At 40.8% G+C, this 25,320-nt stretch overlaps 1 protein-coding gene and 1 long non-coding RNA gene across 4 annotated transcripts in view; one reads left to right on the top strand and one right to left on the bottom strand.

Annotated features, from left to right (window-relative positions):
* PEX7 (peroxisomal biogenesis factor 7) overlaps positions 1–10,361 on the bottom strand; it is a 92,986-nt gene extending 82,625 nt beyond the window's left edge. Inside the window, exons 1-3 of one of the 3 annotated variants that reach the window (XM_002817400.4) lie at positions 10,108–10,361; positions 7,579–7,636; positions 6,346–6,496 (exon numbers count right to left, since the gene is read on the bottom strand). In XM_002817400.4, the coding sequence (XP_002817446.2) occupies positions 6,346–6,496; positions 7,579–7,636; positions 10,108–10,237 (339 nt within the window). In that variant the 5' untranslated portion in view covers positions 10,238–10,361. Of the gene's footprint in view, positions 1–6,345; positions 6,497–7,578; positions 7,637–9,467; positions 10,008–10,107 lie in introns of those variants that run through there. The other 2 variants (XM_063725002.1, XM_054558206.2) reach the window with 2 other exon arrangements.
* Positions 10,258–24,175, top strand: LOC129060079 (uncharacterized). Its single transcript, XR_008526470.2, has 2 exons — positions 10,258–10,485; positions 23,858–24,175. It is a non-coding gene; the product is annotated as an uncharacterized LOC129060079 (long non-coding RNA).
* Positions 24,176–25,320: the final 1,145 nt, after the last annotated feature.

The following is a 25,320-nucleotide window of genomic DNA, read 5'->3' as shown; positions in this document are numbered from 1 at the left end:
CTCAAATAGAGATGAGGAACTTATTGGGAAGTGGAGTAAAGGTCATTCATGTGATGCTTTAGCAAAGAGACTGGTGGCATTTTGCCCCTGCCCTAGAGATCCATGGAAGTTTGAATTTGAGAGAGATGATTTAGAGTGTCTGGTGAAAGAGATTTCTAAGCACCAAAGCATTCAAGAAGTGACCTGGTTGTTTCTAAAAGTGTATAGTCACATGCATTCATGAAGAGATTTGAATTTGCAACTTATATTTAAAAGGGAAGCAGAGCATAAAAGTTTAGAAAATTTGCAGCCTAACCACGAGGTAGAAAAGAAAAACCTATTTCCTGGGGGAAATTCAAACCTGCTGCAGAAATTTGCATAAGTAACAAGGAGCCAAATATTAATAGCCAAAACAATGGGAAAAATGTATCCAGGGCATGTCAGAGATCTTTGCAGCAGCCCCTCCCATCACAGGCCCAGCGGCCTAGGAGGGAAAAATGGTTTTGTGGGCCTGAGTGGCCCTGCTGCTCTATGCAGCCTCAAGACACGGTGCCCTGCATCCAGCTGCTGTAGCTCCAGCCATGGCTAAAAGGAGCCAAGGTACAGCTTGAGCCATTGCTTCCGAGGGTGCGAGCCCTAAACCTTGGCAGCTTCCATGTGGTGTTGGGTCTGTGGGTGCACAGAAGACAGGAAGAGTTTAGAAGACAAGAGTTTAACCTCCACCTAGATTTCAGAGGATGTATGGAAACACCTGAATGTCCAGGCAGAAGTCTGCTGCAGGGGAGGAGCCCTCATGGAGAACCTTTGCTAGCGCAGTATAGAAGGAAAATGTGGGGTTGAAGCCCCCACACAGAGTCCTCACTGGGGTACTGCCTACTGGAGCTGTGAGGAGAGAGCCACTGTCCCCCAGGCCCCAGAAAGGTAGATTCACTGACAGCTTGTATTGTACAGCTGGAAAAGCCACAGGTACTCAATGCCAGCCAGTGAAAGCAGCCATGAGGACTGCACCTTTCAGAGCTACAAGGGTAGAGCTGCCCAAGGCCATGGGAGCCTACCCCTTGGATGTGAGATATGGAGTCAAAGGAGATCATTTCAGAGCTTTAAGATTTAGTAACTGCACTGCTGGGTTTCAGACTTGCATGGGGCCTATGGCCCCTTTGTTTTGGCCAATTTCTCCCATTTGAAACATATAGCTAATGCCTATAGCCCCATTGTATCTCAGAAGTAACTAACTTGTTTTTGACTTTATAGGCTCATAGGCAAAAGGGACTTCCCTTGTCTCAGATGAGACTTTGGACTTGGACTTTTGGGTTAATGATGGAATAAGTTAAGACTTTGGGGGACTATTGGAAAGTCATGATTGGTTTTGAAATGTGAAAAAGACATGAGATTCGGGAGGGGCCAGGAGTGGAATGATATGGTTTGGCTTTGTATCCCCACCCAAATCTCATATTGAATTGTAATCCCCATGTGTCCAGGGAGGAACCTCATAGGAAGTGATCAGATCATGGAGGCAGTTTCCCCCATGCTGTTCTTGTGATAGTGAGGCAGTTCTCAAAACATCTGATGGCTTTAAAAGTGGCAGTTTCCCCTGCTTTCTCTCTCTCCTGCCGCCTTGTGAAGAAGGTTATCTGCTTTCCCTTCACCTTCTGCCATAATTTTAAGTTTCCTGAGGCCTCCCCAGTCATGTGGAACTGTGAGTCAATTAAACCTCTTTCCTTTATAAATTACCCACTCTCAGGTATTTCCTTATAACAATGTGAAAACAGACTAACACAATACCTATCATTATTGACTTCTCAGCTTCTATCATTATCAAAAAGTAAATAATTGATTCATTTTTTAAAGTAAACAAGATTTTAACTCTTAAAATGTATAAGCAAATACATTTCCTCCATAACAGAACACTAATAGTTGTATACTTAGGTAAAAATAAGTTTTTATAAGCAATGCTCAAAAACCTCAATGGATCAAATATGTTATAAAAATTCAGTGAATTGATAAACCATGTTATTTGACAATGAGAACAAATTTTAACTCGTTTTTAAATTCTGATAAGCAAACTTATTAGTTTGAAAATTAGAAATTAATATATTACATCGATTTATGTCATCTTTAAAGTCACTTTAACTCACTCTCAGTAGCACAGTGTTTTAAGTCAGAAAGCGGTGAAATAAAATTGTCAATTCACTCTTATTTTTCTATTCTCACCGAACTTTTAAAAATTTTTATTATATATTCAGCAGCATTAGAATAAGCAAAGCCAAAGGCATTTTATGGGACTCAAAAGACATAGTGACCTCTGCAGACACCAGTTAAACAATAGACAGAAGAATTTGATTCCTACTTCGATGCTAGGTTTAGCAACCATTCACACAGATAATGCCCATGTTTTTCTTTCTTTTCATTTCACCAAGACCTTCATTCCTAAAAGCCTAAATTATATCTAAATCTTGGATTTCTCTTTTTTGCTTCATCTGACAACTTGAAAATTGACTGTTGGACACACAGCCATCAAGTGGTAAAGTGGGTAAGTGGAAAAGTTCTAACTTGTTTTACATTTTTCAAACCCTATTATAATAAGAACAAATAATAATACTAGCTCATATTTATTCAATGCTCGTCTGTGATACAGACTACTAATAAACTTAGTCTGCAAATAAAAACACTCAAGTTTAGGAAAAATATGTGACATATGCAACGTCTCACAACAGGTAACTTACAATGCTGGGATTCGAATCCAAGATTGACTAAAACCATGCTATACATCTTTATTATATACTCTCTTCCATAGAAGAAAATGACCCATTAGTTGCTCTTCTATTTCACAACATAGCTTCCCTGAACATACTGGTGGAAAAAAAAAAAAACGAAAACAGAAATTGGCTATGTTCATTATCAACTTTTTTTTTTAATAACTTTTTTTTAAGACAGAGTCTCACTCTGTTGTCCAGGCTGGAGTGCAGTGGCACGATCTCAGCTCACTGCAACCTCCACCTCCCAGGCTCAAATGATTCTTGTGCCTCAACCACCAAATAGCTGGGACTACAGGTGTGCACCACCACACCCAGCTAATTTTTGTATTTTTAGTAGATGCGGGGTTTTCGCCATGTTGGCCAGGCTGGTCCCAAACTCCTGGCCTTCAGTGATCTGCCCACCTCGACCTTCCAAAGTGTTAGGGTTACAGGCATGACTCACCACACTCGGCCTCATTTATTAATTTATTCAACAAATATTTACTAGCTCCTTAAAACTCTTGTTTGAGCTTAAATCCTTTTAAGTATTTTTGAGTATCTGGCATATGCAATGGACTGAATATGTCCCCACAAAACTCACATGTTGAAATCTTAACCCCCCAATGTAATGGTATTAGGAGGTAGGGCCTCCGGGGGGTAATTAGGTCATGAATGTAGAGCCTTCATGAATGGGATTAGTGCCCTTATAAAAGGGATTTCCAAAACCTCTCTCATTCTCTTTCCACCTCCTGCAGATACAATGAAAAGACAGTAGTAGTCTTGGACCTGAAAGAGGGCCCTCATCAGAACCCAAACATGTGGGCACCCTGACCTTGGACTTCCAACCTCCAGAATAGTGAGAAATCAATTTCTGTTCTTTATAAGGCAACCAGTCTATAATACTTTGTTACAGCAGCCTGAACAGACTGAGGCAGAAACTGGTGCCAAGAATTAGGGGTGCTGCTGTAACAAATACCTAAAAAGGTTATCTTCATTTATTTTTCACGTAACCAAGCAAAATATGTGAGACAGTAAACTCTGACTGTTGAAGCCACTTAATTGTTTTCTATTATACTAACATTCAAGGCATCCTGATACAAACGCTTACCAAAAATTGCATTTGAAAAGAAAACGAGGAAGTCTAACTAGAATAGCAGTACGCAAAACCAATTTAAAAAATTAAAAAGCAGAAGTGTGTCTTCAATAAATCAGTTGCAAAATTATAGAATGATGTAAAACTGGTTTAATAGCAGTTCAAATAACAAAAGAGGTAAGTGTGTTACTAGTAGACTCAAAGTAACCTAACACTAAGACATGGCTGAGAACAATGTATAGCCACTTTAGGTAATATTATTAGAACTAGGGGCTCAAGGCTATGGTGGTAAAATCTTATAAAGCTTAGCCCTTCATCATATTTCTGGAATAAATTAGGTATATATTGAAAGGGGCATTGAAAAACAGGATTATCAAAGGAGGCTATCAGAAGGATGAAAGATGTAGAGATCATGTCATCTGAGGACAGGACAATGAAATGACAAATGCACAGTCTGGAAGAGAGCACAATGGGTATTTTCAAGAGGTTTCCTGGACAAGAGGGGCTGGACTTGGTCTTACCACTTCAGAGAAAGACACTAAAAGCAGCAGTTGGTTGCTATAGAAGGTAGAGTTGGGATTACAAGAAGCAGTTTCTTAAAAATCAGAACAACCTAAAAGTCAAATAAGTTATCTCAAGAGAAAGTGAAATTTACTTTCACTGAGATGAAGTAAAGACTGAGTAAGCATCCATCCAGGACATCCTAGAACAGTATTTCCCAGAGAGTAGTTACACTAGAGATTATTTTAACTGGTACATACATTTATTTTATTCATTACTTATTTATCTCAATGTACATTAAAAACAAATAAATGTACATACTAAAGTAGACATCAACCCCATTGTTTCACGAACATTACTGTTTTAGGACAAATGAAGCAACAACTTTAGTTGATTGAAAGAAAAACATTAAGTCAATATATTGAATTTACCTTAACTAGCTATATTATTTTATGATGTTAGTTATCATCCTTGAATTTATATAGATAATAAAAGGCACCAAAGATTTAAGAAAAAGGAAAAAAAATAACTTCTGAAAAGTATTTTTTGAAAAAGAAAGAAGGAAAAGAAAAACATTAAATTATAACACAAGTGGTATAAAAAGATGTCAAACATCACAAAAACTAGCCTGGGCAACATAGAGAAACTCCATCCCTACAAAAAAAAACAACAACAACAACAAAAAAAACACACACACAAAAATTGGTTGGGCACGGTGGCTCACGCCTATAATCCCAGCACTTTGGGAGGCCAAGGCAGGTGGATCATGTGAGCCCAGGAGTTCAAGACCAGCCTAGTCAACATGGTGAAACCGTCTCTACTAAAAATACAAAAATTAGCAGGGCATGGTGGCGCACGTCTGTAATCCCAGCTACTCGGGCGGCTAAGACATGAGAAAGGCTTGAGCCCATTCCAGAAGGTGGAGGCTGCAGTAAGCCAAGATCGCACCACTGCACTCTAGCCTGGGCAACAGAGTGAGACCCTGACACATACACACACACAAATTCACACAGGTTCCACAAAAGTATCTGAATTTTGGACATACTGTTCTGTAGAGATTCGTGCATTGATCATCCTGAAACTAAAATTTCTCCTTTACCAAAATTGTCTTAATATTCAGTAATTCCCTGAAAACATAGTAATTTACAACTACATTTATTCAAATAGCTATCACAATTAAAATAGAAGCTAAAATTTTTTATTATTTCAGTAACAATCTTAGAAATCTTGATTGTCAATAGCTATAGCTATAAAACATCTGGACCCCTCACATAACTAATCTTTACCACAAAAGACTGATATTCTTGCATCTAATAAGCATTTATTGAGGGCCTTCTCGGGCCAGGCACTGTGGTGGACAAAAATTTGAAAGTAGATTAGCAAGTTTTCATTTGAAGGATGTACTGCTACCTTAAGGAAAATCTTAAAACATTTAAGGTAAAAACACAAAAAGAGGATGTCTTTATGTTCACTGAAAATATACATGTATGTTAGTACAACTGAAGCCCAAACTATTTTCTATGCTATACATACACACACACAAAATCTAGACACATGAACCAGATTTAGATATAAAATCCCTTCAGTAAGTTCTGCCTCATACTCAGTATTTTATGCTCTTGCTCCAATATACTCTGAAACACCTCGGGAATCTCACCGAAGCCCCAAAGGCAATCTTGTGATGTCTATGTGAAAAGTCCACCTACCTCTACCTTAAGGCACCACATGGCAAGCACATTCTCAGAGCACAAAGAAAGTGTTGGGCCTCTCAGGAGGAAATGGTGCCAGAGTACACTGCTGGAGGTGTTTTTTCTGCCTAATGAGAAGACTGACCTTTTCTTTTCTTTCCCAGCTCCTTAGGCCAAGAGGTACTTTATGTTTGAATAATCAAATAATAAGTGACATCTAGTATGTATAAGAAATGCTAAAGTTTAAACTTGTCCCCTGAAGATATTTCTCCATGTGTCCATCCCCAAATGGATTTCAACCAAAGTCGAAGAAAGAAAAATAATCAGCCCAGAAAGATTCCCCTCCTACCTCCTGAGTGTGTTCTTTATAGACTTGCAGTGGCCCCGCAGCTTTGGCAGTGTCCCAGAGCTGCAGCGAGCCATCGCCACTACAGGTGATGAGGACATGTTCATTGTTCTCACTCCAAGTCACATCGAACAAACCATCATTCCAGTCAAAGCTACACTAGGAAAAAACAAACAACAAAAAAATACAACACTTACATAGGCAGCTACACAACAAAAAAAATAATTATAATTATGGTTTTTTTCTTACAATTTATCACATATTTTAACACATATATCTCATGTAATCTGCACAACTTATGGGAGTTAAGTAGAGTAGGTACTTGACAAATATGGAAATATGGCAACAGATTCAGAAAGGTTAAAAAAACAGTCCAGTGGAATGTAATAGTCCAAAAATGTAATAGTACACAGTATACTGCTCCACATTATTTTATGTTTAAATTTTTTAATTTACGAGTGGACACTAAGAGACAGGCTTCAGATTTGTTTTGTTTTTTATTTGAGAGAAAGAGTCTTGTTTTGTCATCCAGGCTGGAGTGTAGTGAACCAATCACAGCTCACTATAGCCTTGAACTGGACTCAAGCAATCCTCCCACCTCAGCCTCCCAAGTAGCTGGGGCTACAAGTGTGCACCACCAGGGCACAGCTAATTTTTTTAAAACAATTTTTAGGCTGGGCCCAGTGGCTCACGCATATAATACCAGCACTTTGGGAGGCCAAGGCGGACAGATCACCTGAGGTCAGGAATTTGAGACCAGCCTGGCCAACATGATGAAATCCCGTCTCTACCAAAAAATACAAAAATTAGCCGGGCGTGGTTGCGGGCACCTATAATCCCAGCTACTTGGGAGGCTGAGGCAGGAGAATCATTTGAACCCAAGAGGCGGAAAGACTGCAGTGAGCCAAGATGGCGCCACTGTACTCCAGCCTGGGTGACAGAGCCAGGCTCTGTGCATAAAAAAAAAAAATTCTTTTAGAGACGGAGTCCTCCCATGTTGCCCACGAGGCTGGTCTTGAACTCCTGGCCTCAAGTGATCCTTCTGCCTCAGACTTGGGAATAGCTAGGACTACGGGTGCGCACCACCACAACCAGCTAAAAATAAGCTTCATCCTATACAAACGCCAAGGTTCCTTTTATACCGTACATTAAAACATTAATCAAAGAGTCAAAACCTAATTCTATTAAGGCTTTAATAGCAACAATATATACCTTTAATAATTTCAGCCCCCTTACCTTCTAAAAAGCCTTAGCCCAGCTTCATCTGGATCCAATATTAGTAGGGTTCCACAGCCTAAAGAGAAAAAAAATCAAGGTCATCCCTTTGAACCTGCCAGGGTAACATCAAAAGTGAAGGAGTTATCAAGTAATTGGTACCTGATTTTAATACCACAAATTTCTCCCCAAAGTTTTTGGGACCTTGAATACCAAACAGTCAGGTGATCAATTTCTCCCTAAAGTTTTTGGGACATGAATACCAAATGTGTTCTCTATTTCTGTTTTTCCATATTGTACTTCAGTTACTAAATATTCAACTTTCCATTGCACCTATGATTGGAATCCAGACATGGACCTAACAGGTGGGTGAAATACTTAAGGGCCTACTCTGTAGCCAGACAAGGCACCAGAGACACAAACCTTCCAAGTTGGTGTTATCACTCCTACTGACAGATGAGAAACCTCTGGCTTACAGACCCCAGGGACTGCACTCCTCACCAGTAAATCTAAAATACATCTCACACAGGATTTTAAAGCAAAACATGAATGCGGAGATATCTGGTGGGATTTACCACATAACTGGTGGTAATAAAGTGCTGAAAACAGTATTAATATGTTACCTGTCAAAGATTATTTTACCAAAGGGCCATTGTATTTTAAAAGTTATATGTACTTTTATAGAGACCAAGGGAGAAAATCTCTTCTATTTAAACATGACTGAATTTTTTTTTTAAATACCAATTCCTTTTAAAGAGTTTTTGCATAAGATTTTAAGTAGCATTACAGACGAGTCACAGTGGCTCACGCCTGTAATCCCAGCACTTTGGGAGGCCAAGGCAGGAGGATCGCTTGCACCCAGTTCAGGACCAGCCTGGGCAACATAGTGATACCCTGTCTCTACAAAAATAAAAAATCAAAAATTAGCCAGGTGTGGTGGTACATGCCTATGGTCCCAATTACTGGTGAGGTTGAGACAGGAGGATCATTTGAGCCCAGGAGGTTGAGGCTACGGTGAGCCGTGATTGCACCACCACTCTACTCAACCTAGGCAACAGGGTGAGACCCTGTCTCTAAAAAGAAAAAGAAAACTACTACCATTATAGACTCGTGAGTCTTCAATCTAACTGGTGGGTCATGTAAATCTGAATGTGCAAGCACTAAGAGCTAATAATGAAAATAAACCAAGTATTTCTCTGAGTTTTAGAAGTAACATTTTTTTCTACTGTAGGACAAAACAAAAAAATACAATAGACCACTGACATTATGAAATGAGTTGCTGCATCTCGCTTCAGTGCGTATAATAGCTAGGACATGAATTAAGTCAAAAGCGAGAATGAACCCACGCCTTTTCATCTAGTCCACGGACTAGATGGACTCTTTTTTTTTTTTTGAGACGGAGTTTTGCTCTTGTTGCCCAGGCTGGAGTGCAATGGCGCGATCTCGGCTCACCACAACCTCCGCCTCCTGGGTTCAAACTATTCTCTTGCCTCAGCCTCCCGAGTAGCTGGGATTACAGGCATGCGCCACCACACCCGGCTAACTTTGTATTTTCAGTAGAGACGGGGTTTCTCCATGTTGGTCAGGCTGGTCTGGAACTCCTGAACTCAGGTTATCCGCCCGCCTCGGCCTCCCAAAGTGCTGGGATTACAGACGTGAGCCACCGCACCACGCCCAGCCTTTTTTCTTTTTTTTTTTTAAGACGGGGTCTCAGTCTGTCACCCAGGCTGGAGTGGAGTGATGTGGTCTCAGCTCACTGGGCCGGGGCAAAGTGATGTGATCTCAGCTCACTGTAGCCACGACATCCCGGGCTCAAGCGATCCTCCCGCCTCAGCCTCCTGAGCAGCTTTAACCACAGGCTGAGCCAATGCGCGTGACGGAGACAATTAACTGGAGTCTGTAACACCTACTTGCGAATGTGTGCATTCCTCGTGAGACAACTACAGGTGAGAACTGAACTTGATATATTTCATGGTGTCACCCGTGGGACTCCAGGCGTCCGTTCAGAAGCATCCTCCTTAGGAAGGCCAGCCTGCAGGTCGCGGCTCACGGCTCGAATGCAGACTAGGAATTGTGGGCCAACTCGCGAGCCCTGGGGCGGTTCTGGCTCAGACCGTCTTCCCCGTACTGCTGTGCCGAGCGGACCGATCCGAGGGACCGTGCAGGCTCCCCCGGCTCTCCCTACGGGGACGTGTGACAGGTGGTGGAGGCAGCGCGGTCTCAAGGAACAAGGACACGGGCTACTAGGCTACACCTATATGCACTTGCACACAACTGGAAGAAGATCGACTCCCGCTTCAGACCAACTCCTCGCGCTGGGCAAAGAAGGGAAAGGCGCCGACCAGCGCCTCTTCTGCCCCCTGGCGTGGACCCGCGGAACCGTCTACGCTCAGAGAGGCTTTCCTCCAGCGCGAAGAGCTGGAGCCTGGCTGACCTTGGCCCTGGCCCTGGCCCCCGCCTCCGCCTCCGCCTCCGCCTCCGCCTCCGCCTCCGCCTCCGCCCCCGGCCCGGGCTGCGCGCCCCCGCCCCGGCTGCGCGGCCCCGCCTCACCCGCGATGCCGTAGTGCTGCGCGGTGGCGCAGGCCAGGCGGCCCGGCAGGTACGGAGAGAACTCGGCGGCGTAGCCGTGGCGTCCCGGCGTCCGCAGCGTCCGCGCCGCTCCACCGCACACCGTACTCATCCCGCCCGCCGCCCCCGGCCCTCGCCGCCTCGGCCGCGGAAGCCGTTCCGAGTCGGAGGCACCCTGGCGCGGTTAGAGAAACCAGGAAGATCGGCCGGAAGTGCCGGCCCTGTGCCCTGTATTTGAGATTCTGATTGGTCCGCACCGGAAAGGGCGGTGACTCCGACGGAGACCGTTTTTGTTTTGAGTGAAACCAAAGTGAATTGCGCCTGCGGCAAAGATACAGATCTATCGAGGGAGTGATCTAGGTTAGGTATTATTAATAATTACGACAGCTTTTGTCGTTGCATCTCAGCCTCCTCTGCGGTACTATCTGGTTTTTATTTCATTGAGCGTTTGGAAGACTGGCATCGGGAACTTTTCCTGATGATTATAAAGTGAGACAAGTTACAGCCGACTCTGAAACCACGCAGCGCGTCCAAAATTGCGTGCTGCGTTGCCCAAGGAAACTGGAAGCAATGATAACTTAAGTCCGTGGAGTCATTGCGGTCTTTAGAAATAAGAGCGTGGGCTGGTGGGCTACTTTCACACTGTAACTGGAAAAGATGAGACACCAACTCCAAACCAACTCCCCATGCTTGGCAAGTGAGAAAAAGGAGCTGGCCAGTTCTAATGAAGCTAAGAAAAAAAGCACACCATCATAAACAACTTTTTAAAAAAGTATTACTATACATATATATATTGTATGGTAATAAGTGCTCAGATGCTGGTGCTCATTCATTGCCAAGCATGTACTATGTGGAGAATGACCAAATATAATTTATCTGCCAAACCAAGATACTTTTGAGAGAAAAGAGGGTGTAATTATTAAGCCAGGTCAACAGGCACAAACCAAGTCTTATGATAATCTTAACCATATACCAAGAACAGTACTAGGCATTTGGGATTCAAAATAATAGGATATGGTCCATGGCCTCAAGAGATTAGAGAAGAAGACTAAAAGAGAAGTCATGTAATTAGTTAAGTGTAATCAAAATACTGTAGAGGCTATGATAAATATATATGGGGTATTTTTAAAAGGTGATTGTCCGTGCCAGAGGTATGGAAATTGCAGGAAAGGCTGCAGAAGAGAGATAGTCTTTATGGTGATTGCACACAGATGAGTAGGTTTTCTTTAGGTAGACAAGAAGATGGAGATCTTTGTAGGAGCAGGAATAACATGAGCAACCCAGGAGATCTAAACCAGCATGATCCATAGGGGATCGTGGCTGCCAGGACTCAGCCTGGCCAGGTGGAAGGGATACGGTGAAAAAAATATTGGGTGGGGAGACTATAGAGTGTTGTACTGGGGCTAGATCATGAAGAGTCTTATATACCATACTAAGATAATTGGATTTCTACTGTAAACAATGAAAAAGAGTGGAAGTTTTCTAATGTGAGAAATGAAATGACCAAGGTTTTATTTTAAAAAGTCCTGCAACACTAAAATGGAGGATAGAGTTTGGAGATGGGGAGGCCAGTTAAAAGACTTTTGCAGGCCGGGCGCGGTGGCTCACACCTGTAATCCCAGCACACTAGGAGGCCGAAGCAGGCGGATCACTTGAGGATCCAGACCAGTATGGCCTCTATTATTTTGGATTTTTATCATATGTAGTCACTGGAATGTATGCTGCATGAGGGCAGAAATTTTTGCTTGTTATGTTCGCTGGCGTATCCCAAGGACCTGGTATTTAAGCATTCAGGAAATGTTGAGTGAATGCAGCGTAATACAATGCCTAAATGATCACTGTGTTTTTCGTAATACTACAAAAAGTAACCTGGAAACATTCTGGAGTTTATTGAAATGCTAAATAGGTGTTAATAAAATATCAAAGTAAGCAAACATGAAGCAGCTGGGACCTTGGCAAAGAGTTGTATATGAAGACTTATCCAACGTAAGCTAAAAATAGTGTGTTATCTCTGGGAGAGACAAAGGCTGGTTCCAGCTGGGGTAAACTATTTACAGTGACCTTGGATATACACACACACACACAGACTGAGCTATTACCTGCTCCTTACCTAACCATACATGATTACAGCATTGTAAAATATTTCATCCCACCTGTGAAGCTTTCTAAAATATAAACAACTAAACATATAAAAAATAAACCATATTCTTACACTAGATTTTGAGCATCTTGAAGTAATGTCCAAGTCTAATTTGTTTGTGTCTCCAGTACCTTGAAGAATGTCCAGTATATAGTAAACACGGCACAAATGTTTGACAACTTGAGCTGAACTGGAAAATTAAGGAAAAGGAACATGAAATGCTCCTTAGATTCTCCTTGTCCCCTGCCCTTGCTCCACACCCCTTCCTGCACCCATATTTTACCAAGTGGAGTCCAAGTTTGCCAGGGGTATGGATAGAATTGGAGTTAAGAATTGCCTGGAAGGGCCGGGCATGGTGGCTTATGCCTGTAATCCCAACAATTTGGGAGGCCGAGGCGGGCAGAACACTTAAGAGTTTGAGACCAGCCTGGCCAACATGGTGAAACCCTGTCTCTACTAAAAATACAAAAATTAACCAGGCATGGTGGTGGGCACCTGTAATCACAGCTACTCTGGAGAAGGCTGAGGCAGGAGAATCGCTTGAACCCTGGAGGCAGAGGTTGCAGTGAACTGAGATCACACCACTGCACTTCAGCCTGGGCGACAGAGCGAGACTCCGTCTCAAAAAAAAAAAAAAAAAAAAAAAAAAAGACTCTCTTTGTTGTCTTCCACCTGTTCTTGTCATTGTTTAGGAGTACTTGGTATTTCCCAACTAAGACAGAAACCGTTTTTTATAAGCATTCATTACACCTCAGAGTTGTGTAACTTCTAAACTTGGCCAACTCTGTGGAAGACCATTTAACTCTGTGGAAGGCCTAATAATGTAGGCGGACATGGCTACATGTCAGGTTTCTGTAAGGATCTACAATTATATTTAGATTGTTTTGTTTTATAACTGCTATGGTGACCTCACAAAGACTCTAACTGCAAATATTTACCAACCCACATCATTTTTAAAACTAGTTTATCTTTCCCATGGAGAGAGACCGGAAGTAAAATAATAGAAATACGTGGTCTTTCCACCCAGGTGAATCATTATCCTAGGTAAATCGACAGGTTGCTATGTTTAAGGCTGCATATGGTAGTTATGGGAAATAATTCCAAGAAAGGATGGATAATTTCATTGTTCCTTTTAGCTCTGCACAGCATTGTGCTGGGTACCTACTTAGCCTTTAATCAACGTTTGCCAGAGAGTTAATGTAATCATCATCCAAGAACTTTAAGCACTATCTTCAAATATATGATGGATACTTGGACTGATGCACTTTAGAGACCCTTAAAGCTCTGAGAGTCTCTAATTATGGGCTAATTGTCTACCTTGCTCATTTTATATCATTCATCACTTATTATTTTAGTTATACTTTCTTGTTAAAAATTTTAGAATCTGTGGTAATGTAAAATGGTGCAGCTGATATGGGAAATAGGATAGCAATTGCTTAAAAAATTAAACATGGAATTACCATATAATCTCGCAATTCCACTTTTGGGTATAATATCTAAAAGAATTAAATGCAGGAATTCAAACAGATATTTGTACACTCCTGTTTGCAGCAGTATTACTCATAATAGCCAAAAGGTGAAAGCAACCCAAGTGTCCATTGGCAGATGCTATGGTCTGAAAGTTTCTGTTCCCCCCAAATTCATATGTTGAAATTTAATCACCAGTGTGATGGTTTTAAGAGGTGGGGCGTTTGAGATGTAATTAGGTCATGAATGAGATGAATACCTTTATAAAAGAGGCTGGAGAGAGAGACCTCTTACCCCTTCCACCACGTGAGGACACGGCAGGAAGTGAACATCTATGAACCAGAAAGTGGGACCTCACCAGACATAAACCTGCTGCTGATGGCTTGATGATGGACTTTCCAGCCTCTAAAACAGTGATAAATATATTTCTGTTGTTTGTAAGGTACCAAGTTTATGATAGTTTGTTATAGAAGCCTGAATCAACTAAGACAATAAATGAACACATAAAGAGAATGTAGTATATGCATACGATGGAATATTATTCTTCCCTAAAGAGGAGGGATATTCTTACATGGATGAACTTTGAAGACATTATGCTAAGTGAAATAAACCGGGCATAAAAGGACAAATACCGTATGATTCCACTTATATGAGGTACATAGAGTAGTCAAATTGATACAGATAGAAAATAGAATGGTGGTTACCAGGGGCAAGGGGAAGTGGGGAATGGAGAGTTATTGTGTGATAGGCATGGAGTTTCAGTTTAGGAAGATAAAGTTCTGGAAATAGATGGTGGTGATTGTATAACAATGTGCATATACTCAACATCACTGAAGTGTCTGCTTAAAAATGGTTAAAATGGTAAATTGTATGGTATGTATATTTTGCTACAATAAAATTAGAATCTTAACTAGAGTGTTGGTTTAGGACATACATTTACTGAACTTCTATGTAGAAGAAGAGAAAAAAAATATATGAGCAATTGGTATAATCTGATCATAGTAGAAAATCCTTTAAGTCTTTTTGTCTTTTTCTGGAAAGACAGCAATTAAGAGCATGGTGTTTAGAGTCAGAAACCTGGGATTGAAACCAGGCCTTATGCTTTTTAGCTTGTGTGGTGGAAAGTGTGTGACATCTATTTATCTACTTCCAGCTCTTGGGTAGATTAATATTTTAGGTGATGCTGCACATGTACTGACAGCTCCTTGATTCCCCACATGGCTGGATAGACAGGTGCCTCTTCTGCAGGCTCAACTCAACAAAACAACATGAGGTGTGATATATTGGCTCTTTCAAATCCCTATGCTGGTAACATCTCCCTCAAAAGGTTGTTGTGAGGATTAAATGGGGCAGGTATCATGAGTAACTATAAGCCCTTAATTGGCAGAGGCTATTATTTTAGTTGTGTGCATTCTAACTTGGCTCAAGTATTAAAATTACTTCTTCATGGCAGAAAATTAAACCCTCTAGTTCCCATTTCACTCTTTTTTTTTTCTTTCTTTCTTTCTTTTTTTTTTAGATGGAGTCTCACTCTGTCACCCAGGCTGGAGTGCAGTGGCATGATCTTGGCTCACTGCAACCTCTACCTCCCAGGTTCAAGCAATTCTCCTGCCTCAGCCTCCTGCGTAGCTGAGATCACAGGCATGTGCCACTATGCCCAGCTAATTTTTGTATTTTTAGTAGAGACAGAGTTTCACCATGTTGGCCAGGCTGGTCTCAAACTCCTGACCTCAAATGATCTGCCTGCCTTGATCTCTCAAAGTGCTAGGATTACAGATGTGAGCCACTGTGCCTGGCCCCATTTCACTCTTGATCCTCTCTCTTTTTTTTTTTTTCTAATTTCTTTTTTTTCTTTTACTATTATTATTATTATTATTATTATTATTATACTTTAGGTTTTATGGTACATGTGAGCAATGTGCAGGTAAGTTACATATGTATACATGTGCCATGCTGGTGTGCTGCACCCACCAACTCGTCATCTAGCATTAGGTATATCTCCCAATGCTATCCTTCCCCCCTCCCCCCACCCCACAACAGTCCCCAAAGTGTGATGTTCTCCTTCCTGTGTCCATGTGTTCTCATTGTTCAATTCCCACCTATGAGTGAGAATATGCGGTGTTTGGTTTTTTGTTCTTGCGATAGTTTACTGAGAATGATGATTTCCAATTTCATCCATGTCCCTACAAAGGACATGAACTCATCATTTTTTATGGCTGCATAGTATTCCATGGTGTATATGTGCCACATTTTCTTAATCCAGTCTATCATTGTTGGACATTTGGGTTGGTTCCAAGTCTTTGCTATTGTGAATAATGCGGCAATAAACATACGTGTGCATGTGTCTTTAAAGTTCATATGGAACCAAAAAAGAGCCCGCATCGCCAAGTCAATCCTAAGCCAAAAGAACAAAGCTGGAGGCATCACACTACCTGACTTCAAACTATACTACAAGGCTACAGTAACCAAAACAGCATGGTACTGGTACCAAAACAGAGATATAGATCAATGGAACAGAACAGAGCCGTCAGAAATAATGCCACATATCTACAAGTATCTGATCTTTGACAAACCTGACAAAAACAGGAAATGGGGAAAGGATTCCCTATTCAATAAATGGTGCTGGGAAAACTGGCTAGCCATATGTAGAAAGCTGAAACTGGATCCCTTCCTTACACATACAAAAATCAATTCAAGATGGATTAAAGACTTAAAACGTTAGACCTAAAACCATAAAAACCCTAGAAGAAAACCTAGGCATTACCATTCAGGACATAGGCATGGGCAAGGACTTCATGTCTAAAACACCAAAAGCAATGGCAACAAAAGCCAAAATTGACAAATGGGATCTAATTAAACTAAAGAGCTTCTGCACAGCAAAGGAAACTACCATCAGAGTGAACAGGCAACCTACAAAATGGGAGAAAATTTTCGCAACCTACTCATCTGACAAAGGGCTAATATCCAGAATCTACAATGAACTCCAACAAATTTACAAGAAAAAAACAAACAACCCCATCAAAAAGTGGGCGAAGGACATGAACAGACACTTCTCAAAAGAAGACATTTATGCAGCCAAAAAACACATGAAAAAATGCTCACCATCACTGGCCATCAGAGAAATGCAAATCAAAACCACAATGAGATACCATCTCACACCAGTTAGAATGGCAATCATTAAAAAGTCAGGAAACAACAGGTGCTGGAGAGGATGTGGAGAAATAGGAACACTTTTACACTGTTGGTGGGACTGTAAACTAGTTCAACCCTTGTGGAAGTCAGTGTGGCGATTCCTCAGGGATCTAGAACTAGAAATTCCATTCGACCCAGCCATCCCATTACTGGGTATATACCCAAAGGACTATAGATCCTCTCTCTTAACCTCTTTTACTATCACCAAGAAATAGGGATTTCTCAATGCTGTACTTTGCTAATTTTTTGGCTCATATACTTCCTAAAAGAATTGATAATCATGATGAAGCATATCTACGTTTTAAGTTGCCCTCTAAAATGTTTTCTCATAACTTCAAATAGCTGCAAATGACATAATTTCAGGTTTGTTAAAAATTAATGTCACTTTAAAAGTAAAAATATTTGATCACCCTTGAATGTATCATATGGATTCTAAAAACAATAGGCTTTTGGTACTCATCATTATTATATTAGTTATCTATTACTGTGTAACAAATTGTCCTTAAGCTTCACAGCTGAAAACAACCATTTATTATCTCACAGTTTCTCTGGGGCAGATAAAAGTCTCTCACAAGACTGCAATCGGGGCCAGCCAGGGCTTCTGGGTGATCTGAAGACTTGACTCGGGGAGGATCTACTCCCAAGCTTCCTCACATAACTGTTGGCAGGATTCAGTTTCTTATGGACCATAGGGCAGAGGGCCTAAGTTTCTTGCTGGCTAGTGGCTAGTGACCTCCCTCAGTTCTGTGTCACATGAGGCTCTACATAGGGTAGTTCATAATATGGCAACTGGCTTTCCTCAGAGCACGCAAAAGAGAGAGAGCGCGCAAAAGAGGAGAGCAACATAGAAATCATAGTGCTTTGGTAGCCTAATCTCAGAAGCCTCATCCCATCACATTTGCTGTATTCTCTTTGTTATAAGCAAGTCTTTAGGTCAAGCCCACTCTCATGGGGATGAGATTACACAAGGGCATAAATATTATACCTGGGGGCAAAGATCATTGGGGGCCATCTTAAAAGCCTGCTATCCACTACTATCAATTTTTTAAAAAACATTCAAACAAGGTCATTTTTAACTGTTAGAAAAATTTGTCATTTCTTTTTCTTCTTGAACTTGTAATTCCATTCTACTATTCTCTTGTAGAATTTTCTCTAATGTAATATTCATTTATGCCTGAAATCATTTTATTGATCTCTTTATCATATATATCACATTAGAAAATTATGTACATAAACTGACATTTTAATTTAATTTAATTTAATTTTGAAACAGGGTCTTACTTTGTAACCCAGGCTGGAGTGCAGTGGTGCAATCATAGCTCACTGCAGCCTCAACCTCCCAGGCTCAAGTGATCCTCCCACCTCAGCTTCCTGAGTAGCTGGAACTACAGGCACCAGCCATCATGTCTGGCAAATTGTTTTATTTTTCATACAGAGGAGGGGTCTCACTATGTTCCCCAGACTGGTCTTTAATTCCTGGGCTCAAGTGATCCTCCTGCCTTGGCCTCCCAAAATGTTAGGATTACAGGCATGAGCCACTGTGCCCAGCCTGAAATTTTAATTTTTAAAAAATTTCCTGGGGCCGGGCGTGGTGGCTAACACCTGTAATCCCAGCACTTTGGGAGGCTGAGGCTGGTGGATCACCTCTGGTCAGGAATTTGAGACCAGCCTGGCCAATATGGTGAAACCCCACCTCTACTAAAAATATAAAAATTAGCTGGGCGTGGTGGCAGGCGCCTGTAGTCCAGCTACTCAGGAGGCTGAGGCAGGAGAATTGCCTGAACCCAGGAGGCAGAGGTTGCAGTGAGCCAAGATCGCACCACTGCACTCCAGCCTGGGTGACAGAGCGAAACTCTGTCTCAAAAATAAAAATAATAATAATAATAATAAATAAATTTCCTATAACCATATGGCTCTAAGGATTATATTTTTCTAGACATAGAGTTATCATTAATGTGTTGTTATTAGTAGTAGTATGAATAGCACTATTGATTAAAACTACATAAACATTTAATAAAATTTGATAAATGTTGTTATTAAATACAAAAAGTAAAGTGCCACTGGAAATACATTGCTTAATGTGATAGGTTTCTTTTCTGTTAGTTCATTCATGCTCTCTTCTGTATAACTTAGAATGAATGAGGGCCACTAATAAATGAGGATCTAATGTTCATTAATGACGGTTGTTAAGTGCCTTATTTTCAGGATAATTCACATTATATTACCATTAAACTAATCCAAACTTAACAGATATATGGGAGGAATAATAAATGAGCAGAGAAATAGTTGCTGCATGAGAGAGCACCAAAGTAAAAACTAATATGGATTTAGGGTATCCAATAAGCTTTTGGAAAAAAAATAATGAAAATGTTTCCTTTGCAAACCTTTATAAATGTTTATGTAAATACAAAACACTGGCCAAGCATGGTGGCTCAGGCATGTAATACCAGCACTTCAGGAGGCCAAGGCAGGAAGCTCGCTCGAGCCCAGGACTTCAAGAAAACACCAACTTACTTCCTAAAAAGGAAAAAGAATTCTGAAAACCTTTTCTCTACTCTAGCAATACAGCAAAGATGTATTTTTAAAAGGCACAAAAGAGAAAATTTGTAATGGGGGAAAACATATTCCAGAGTTTCTTTTTTTTCACAAATTCATAATCACCAGGAAGAATGGAAATCATCACAACGTGAAGTGCATTATTTTCAGGGTTCTTCTTTATTGAAACCACGTGCTTTGGTTCAAAGTATGAGAGACTCTATTCAGCAGAGATACACATACATGCGGAAGTGATACAGTCAGCAAGATCATAGCAAACTATAATTTCTGCATTTGGTGATAAACGCCCATAAATATTGTGATAAAGATGCCTCAACTTACTGGGGGAATAAACACAAAATGCTTTTATTTTCCAGTTATTACCACCAACTATTCCTTATCTAATCTTCTTCATGCTGTAGCAGGACTACTGGCAAAAACATAATCTCTCTTATGTGATTATGACCTTGAGTAACCTTGAGTACTGTATCTCAGACAGGTCTCAATCAATTTAGAAAGTTTATTTTGCCAAGGTTAAGGATGTGCCTGTGACACAGCCTCAGAAGGTCCTGATGACATGTCCACAAGGTGGTTGGGGTACAGCTTGGTTTTATACATTTGAGGGAGACATGAGACATCAATTAATACATGTAAGATTTACATTGGTTTGGTCCAGAAAGGTGAGACACTCAGAGAGGGGGTGGCTTCCAGGTCATAAGTAGATTTAAAGATTTTCTGATTAGTGATAGGTTGAAAGAGTCATTATCAATAGAAAGGAACATCTGGGTTACTAATAAGGGGTTGTGGAGACCAAGGCTTTATCATGCAGATGAAGCCTGGAAATGTTTCCTTTTTAAAAAATTTTATTAAAAATTTATTCAGGATCCAAAGCAGTATGTAAATGTTTCTTATCAGATTTAAAGAGTCTGTTCTATCAGTAATTCCAAAAGGGAGGGTATAATGAGGCGTGTCCAGCTCCCCATTCCCATCATGGCCTGAGCTTATTTTCCAGGCTAACTTTGGAATGCCCTTGCTTAGAGAAGGGGTCCATTCAGATGATTGGGGCTTAGAATTTTATTTTTGGCTTACAGTACTTACAAAGGATTACTAGTGTCACAAAGGCTGAGGATTCAGGAAAAGCTGATGGGAATAATGCTATGGAATTCATGCAAAAGCAGGTTATAGCAGATCATTCCTTTCAGACCACAAGAAGTGATTATAAATCTTGGTAGACGCTATTGAGCCAGTCTGCCCAGCACCCCTGACTTCTCTGGAAGCTAACATCTGCTCCACCTAACCTTCACTACACAGGCCTGTGCTTAGGACTGAGCCTCTCCTAACACCCCTACCTAGATACCATGTTGTCCCAGGAGTACACGTGACCCAAGCCACATTAGTCATAGTTAGTCCCTGGGACTTTTGTAATTACCTTCTCCTTTGTTGTTGTTGCTGTTGTTTGAGACATGGTCTTTCTCTGTCACCCAGGCTGGAGTTCAGTGGCACAATCGCAGCTCACTGCAACCTCTGCCTCCCGGGTTCAAGCAATTCAGCCTCCTGAGTAGCTGGGATTACAGGCACACACCACCACAGCAGGCTAATTTTTATATTTTTAATAGAGATGGGTTTTTGCCTTGTTGGCCAGGCTGGTCTTGAACTCCCGGCCTCATGTGATCTACCTGCCTTGGCCTCCTGAAGTGCTAGGATTACATGTATGAGCCACCCTAATTATCTTGTACTTTGATGAGAAGCTAGCCTGAGAGAATAGTTTTAGGATCACCAGAGTATGTACCTTATAAAAGTGCTGTACTACAGTGGAGTTTGTCCCATCTCTCTTAAATGGACTAAAGGCACCCCTCCAGGAGAGTTGAGATGTATTAAAATCCACCTCCTCATAGTCTAAACCATAGAATTTCAGAAATTGCAAATCAAAATAAGCCTAGACTACAAGGGTAAAGGAATTGGCTACATTTGAGAGAAAGAATCCCAGTGAATCAGAAGGCAGGAAGTAGATGCTATATTTTAAATATTCATAAATGTTAAGACTGGTTTAGAGTATAAGGTAATCTGTTTTACAGATAAAAGTTTCTGTTCTTTCCAAAAGGAGCTGGGAGCACTGTGAATCACAGAAACGTATTAGAAGCCTCTTGAAGTGGAATTGGCATTCAGGGAACTCAGGGCACAAGAATGAGATTCGTATATTCCAAAGATGATGAAACTGAAATTAGATTGGTAAAATGCATGATACACAAGGAACTGGAAGTTGAATAGTTCACCTGAAATTATTTTTAATCCAAAAAGGGTAAATATAAATGCATTCATATAAAGCTAAAAGTGGTATAAAGTTTTAAAAACAATGTATTTTTTCTGAAATTAGTTGTAAGCTCACAAAAAATGAAATATAACAGGCTACAAGAGAAGAATGAAAACTTCAAAAGGACTTCAAAGATAGAAAATAGGCAAGAAACTTCAAAGAAAGAAAGGGGAAAAAATGGCAGTTTTAAATCATGTCTAACAGCAAAGTCTCTGGTTTTACCAAGATGGGGATTGAACCAACTACTCCTCACCCTTTTCTAAGTAAAATAATGATTTATGAATATCAGTTTCTTTAAAAAAATTCTAAATTTGGGTATTTTTATATTAAATACATTTTAAATATCTAAAGGGATAACATTCTACAATGAATCAGGGAGATTTAATTTTACCTTAATTTTAAAGGAATATAGTTTTATTACAGATTTTCTCAATAATGATAAGTACAGTTACTAAAGAATATAAAACTGGTAATTGAGGCATAGAATGGCTTGTTTGTTTGTTTGTTTTTTCATTTTGATTTGTTTTAAGACAGAGTCTTAGGGCTGGGCACGGTGGCTCACGCCTGTAATCCCAGCACTTTGGGAGGCCAAGGCAGGTGGATCATGAGGTCAGGAGATCGAGACCATCCTGGCTAACATGGTGAAACCCCGTCTCTACTAAAAATATTAAAAAAAAAATTAGCCGGGTGTGGTGGCGGGCGCCTGTAGTCCCAGCTACTCAGGAGGCTGAGGCAGGAGAATGGTGTGAACCCGGGAGGCGGAGCTTGCAGTGAGCCGAGATTGTGCCACTGCACTCTAGCCTGGGCTATAAAGCGAGACTCCTTTTTAAAAAAAAAAAAAGAAAAAAGACAGAGTCTCGCTCTGTTGCCCAGACTGGAGTGCAGTGGTGCCATCTCAGCTCACTGCAAACTCCATCTCTTGGGCTCAAGCGATCCTCCCACCTCAACCTCCTGAGTTGCTGAGTCGCTGAGTCACTGGGACTACAAGCGTGTGCCACCACACCTGGCTAGCATTTTGTATTATTATTGGTAGCGACAGGGTTTTACCATGTTGCCCAGGCTGGTCTCGAACTCCTGGGCTGAAGTAATCCTCCCACCTCGGCCTCCCAAAGTGTTGAGATTACAAGCATGAGCCACTGCACCTGGCCAAGTATGTTTGACTGAATAAATAAATTTAGAATTGTGCACTAAAATTAAATAGTCACATTTATGTAAATATGATTTTTTAAAGAAATGTATGTGATTTAAAATGGAATTTATTGTGCTGGAAGTGTATAGGCACATGTATATTTTGTGAGTTGGTTTTAGCAAGGGTTAGGAAAGTAGAAAATTTTCTGAATCTATAGACCACTTTGATACTGAGTAAAATTGCAATGTTTAGCATTTGACACTTTTTTTTATGAGTGATTATATCAGTCAGGGATACAGAGAGAAAGAGATTTATATTATGGTTGGCTCATGGGATTGTGGAGGCTGGCAAGTCTAAAATATGTAGGGTAGGCAAGAAACTTAGTCAGGATTTCTATGTTACAGTCTTGAGTCTTATTTGGGAAACCTCAATCTTTGCTTTAAGGCCTTCAACTGATCAGATGAGGCCCATCTACATTATGGAGGGTAATCCTCCTTATTCAAAGTCAACTGGGCTGGGTGCAGTGGCTCATGCCTGTAACCCAGCACTTTGAGAGGTTGAGGTGTGAGGATCACTTAAGACCAGGAGTTTGAGACCAGCCTGGGTAACATAGTGAAACCCTTTCTTGATACAGGTTTGGCTCTGTATCCCCACCCAAATCTCATCTTGAATTGTAATCCAAATTGTAATCCCCATGTGTTGAGGGAGGGACCTGGTAGGAGTTGACTGGATCATGGGGGCAGTTTTCCCATGCTTTTCTCATGAGAGTGAGTAAGTTCGCAGGAGATCAGATGGTCTTATAAGCGCCAATTTCCCCTGTGCTGTCTCTCTCCTGCTACCGTGGGAAGACGTGCCTTGCTTCCCCTTTGCCTTCCATCATGATTGTAAGTTTAATGAGGCCTCCCCAGCCAAGTGGAACTGTGAGTCAATTAAACCTCTTTCCTTAATCTTTACTCAGACTCAGCCGGATGCGGTGGCTCATGCCTGTAATCCCAGTACTTTGGGAGGTCGAGGTGGACAGATCACCTGAGATCGGGAGTTTATAGACCAGCCTGTCCAACATGGAGAAACCCTGCCTCTACTAAAAATACAAAATTAGTTGAGCATGGTAGCACACACCTGTAATCCCAGCTAACTCAGGAGGCTGAGGCAGTAGAATCACTTGAATCCGGGAGGCGGAGGTTGCAGTGAGCCGAGATCGTGCCATCGTACTCCAGCCTGGGCAACAAAAGCAAAACTCTGTCTCAAATAAAAAATAAAAAATAAATTACTCGGACTCTGGTAGTATCTTTTTTTTTTTTTTTTTTTTTTGAGATGGAGTCTTGCTCTGTTGCCCAGGCTAGAGTGCAGTGGCTCAACCTCAGCTCACTGCAAACTCTGCCTCTTAAGTTCAAGCAATTCTCCTGTCTCAGCCTCCCAAGTAGCTGGGATTACAGGCGCCCGCCACCACACCTGACTAATTTTTGTATTTTTAGTAGAGACGGGGTTTTGCCATGTTGGCCAGGCTGGTCTTGAACTCCTGACCTCTGGTGATCTACCCACCTCAGCCTTCCAAAGTGTTGGGATTACAGGCATGAGCCACTGTGCCTGGCCAACTCTGGTCATATCTTTATAGCAGAGTGAAAATGGACTAATACGTGTCTCTACAAAAAATTTAAAAATTAGCTGGGTGTGATGACACATGCCTATAGTCCTGGCTACTCAGGAGGCTGAGGCGAGAGGATCACTTGATCCCAGGAGTTTAAGGCTGCCATGAGCTATGATCATGCCATTGCACTCCAGCCTGGGTGGCATAGCAACACCCTGTCTCTAAAAAAATAAAAAATAATAAAATAATAAAGTCAACTGGTTATAAATATTAATCACTCTACAAAATACCGTCACAGCAACATCTAGACTGGTGTTTGCCCAAACAACTGGGCATTATAGTCTAGCCATATTGACACGTTAACTATCACAGTTATTAATTTAATTAACTAGTCTAGATAAAATCTGATTTTAAAAAGTTTCTTTGTTGGCTTTTGGAGGTTTTAGTTCACAAACCACTAAAACAATAAATGTTTATATTTATTCAAAGGCCTCTTCTTAATTGGATTTCTATACTAGAGATTAAAGTTACCTGTAATTAAAATAAAGGTAGTAGAAATATATATGACATTTTGGCCCATACATCAAAAGAGGAATTTAAATAATCTCAAGGGTAACTGATATTTACATGCATCAATATTTCCTATTTACATGGAATTCCAAATACCAAGATCATCTTTGATTTCCTAATGGAAAATGAAAGACTATAAGAGATATTGGGTTAAGATATTACTAATTGGGAGAGTTGTTTGGATTTATACAAAGCAAACTTCAAAAAATAATAATACATAGCATAATATTATATAAAGTTGATAGGGGATGTTTTGTCTTTTA

The sequence above is a fragment of the Pongo abelii genome, chromosome 5 (genome assembly GCF_028885655.2).
Source record: "Pongo abelii isolate AG06213 chromosome 5, NHGRI_mPonAbe1-v2.0_pri, whole genome shotgun sequence".
Lineage (NCBI taxonomy): Eukaryota > Metazoa > Chordata > Mammalia > Primates > Hominidae > Pongo > Pongo abelii.
This window is presented reverse-complemented; position numbering and strand designations above follow the sequence as displayed.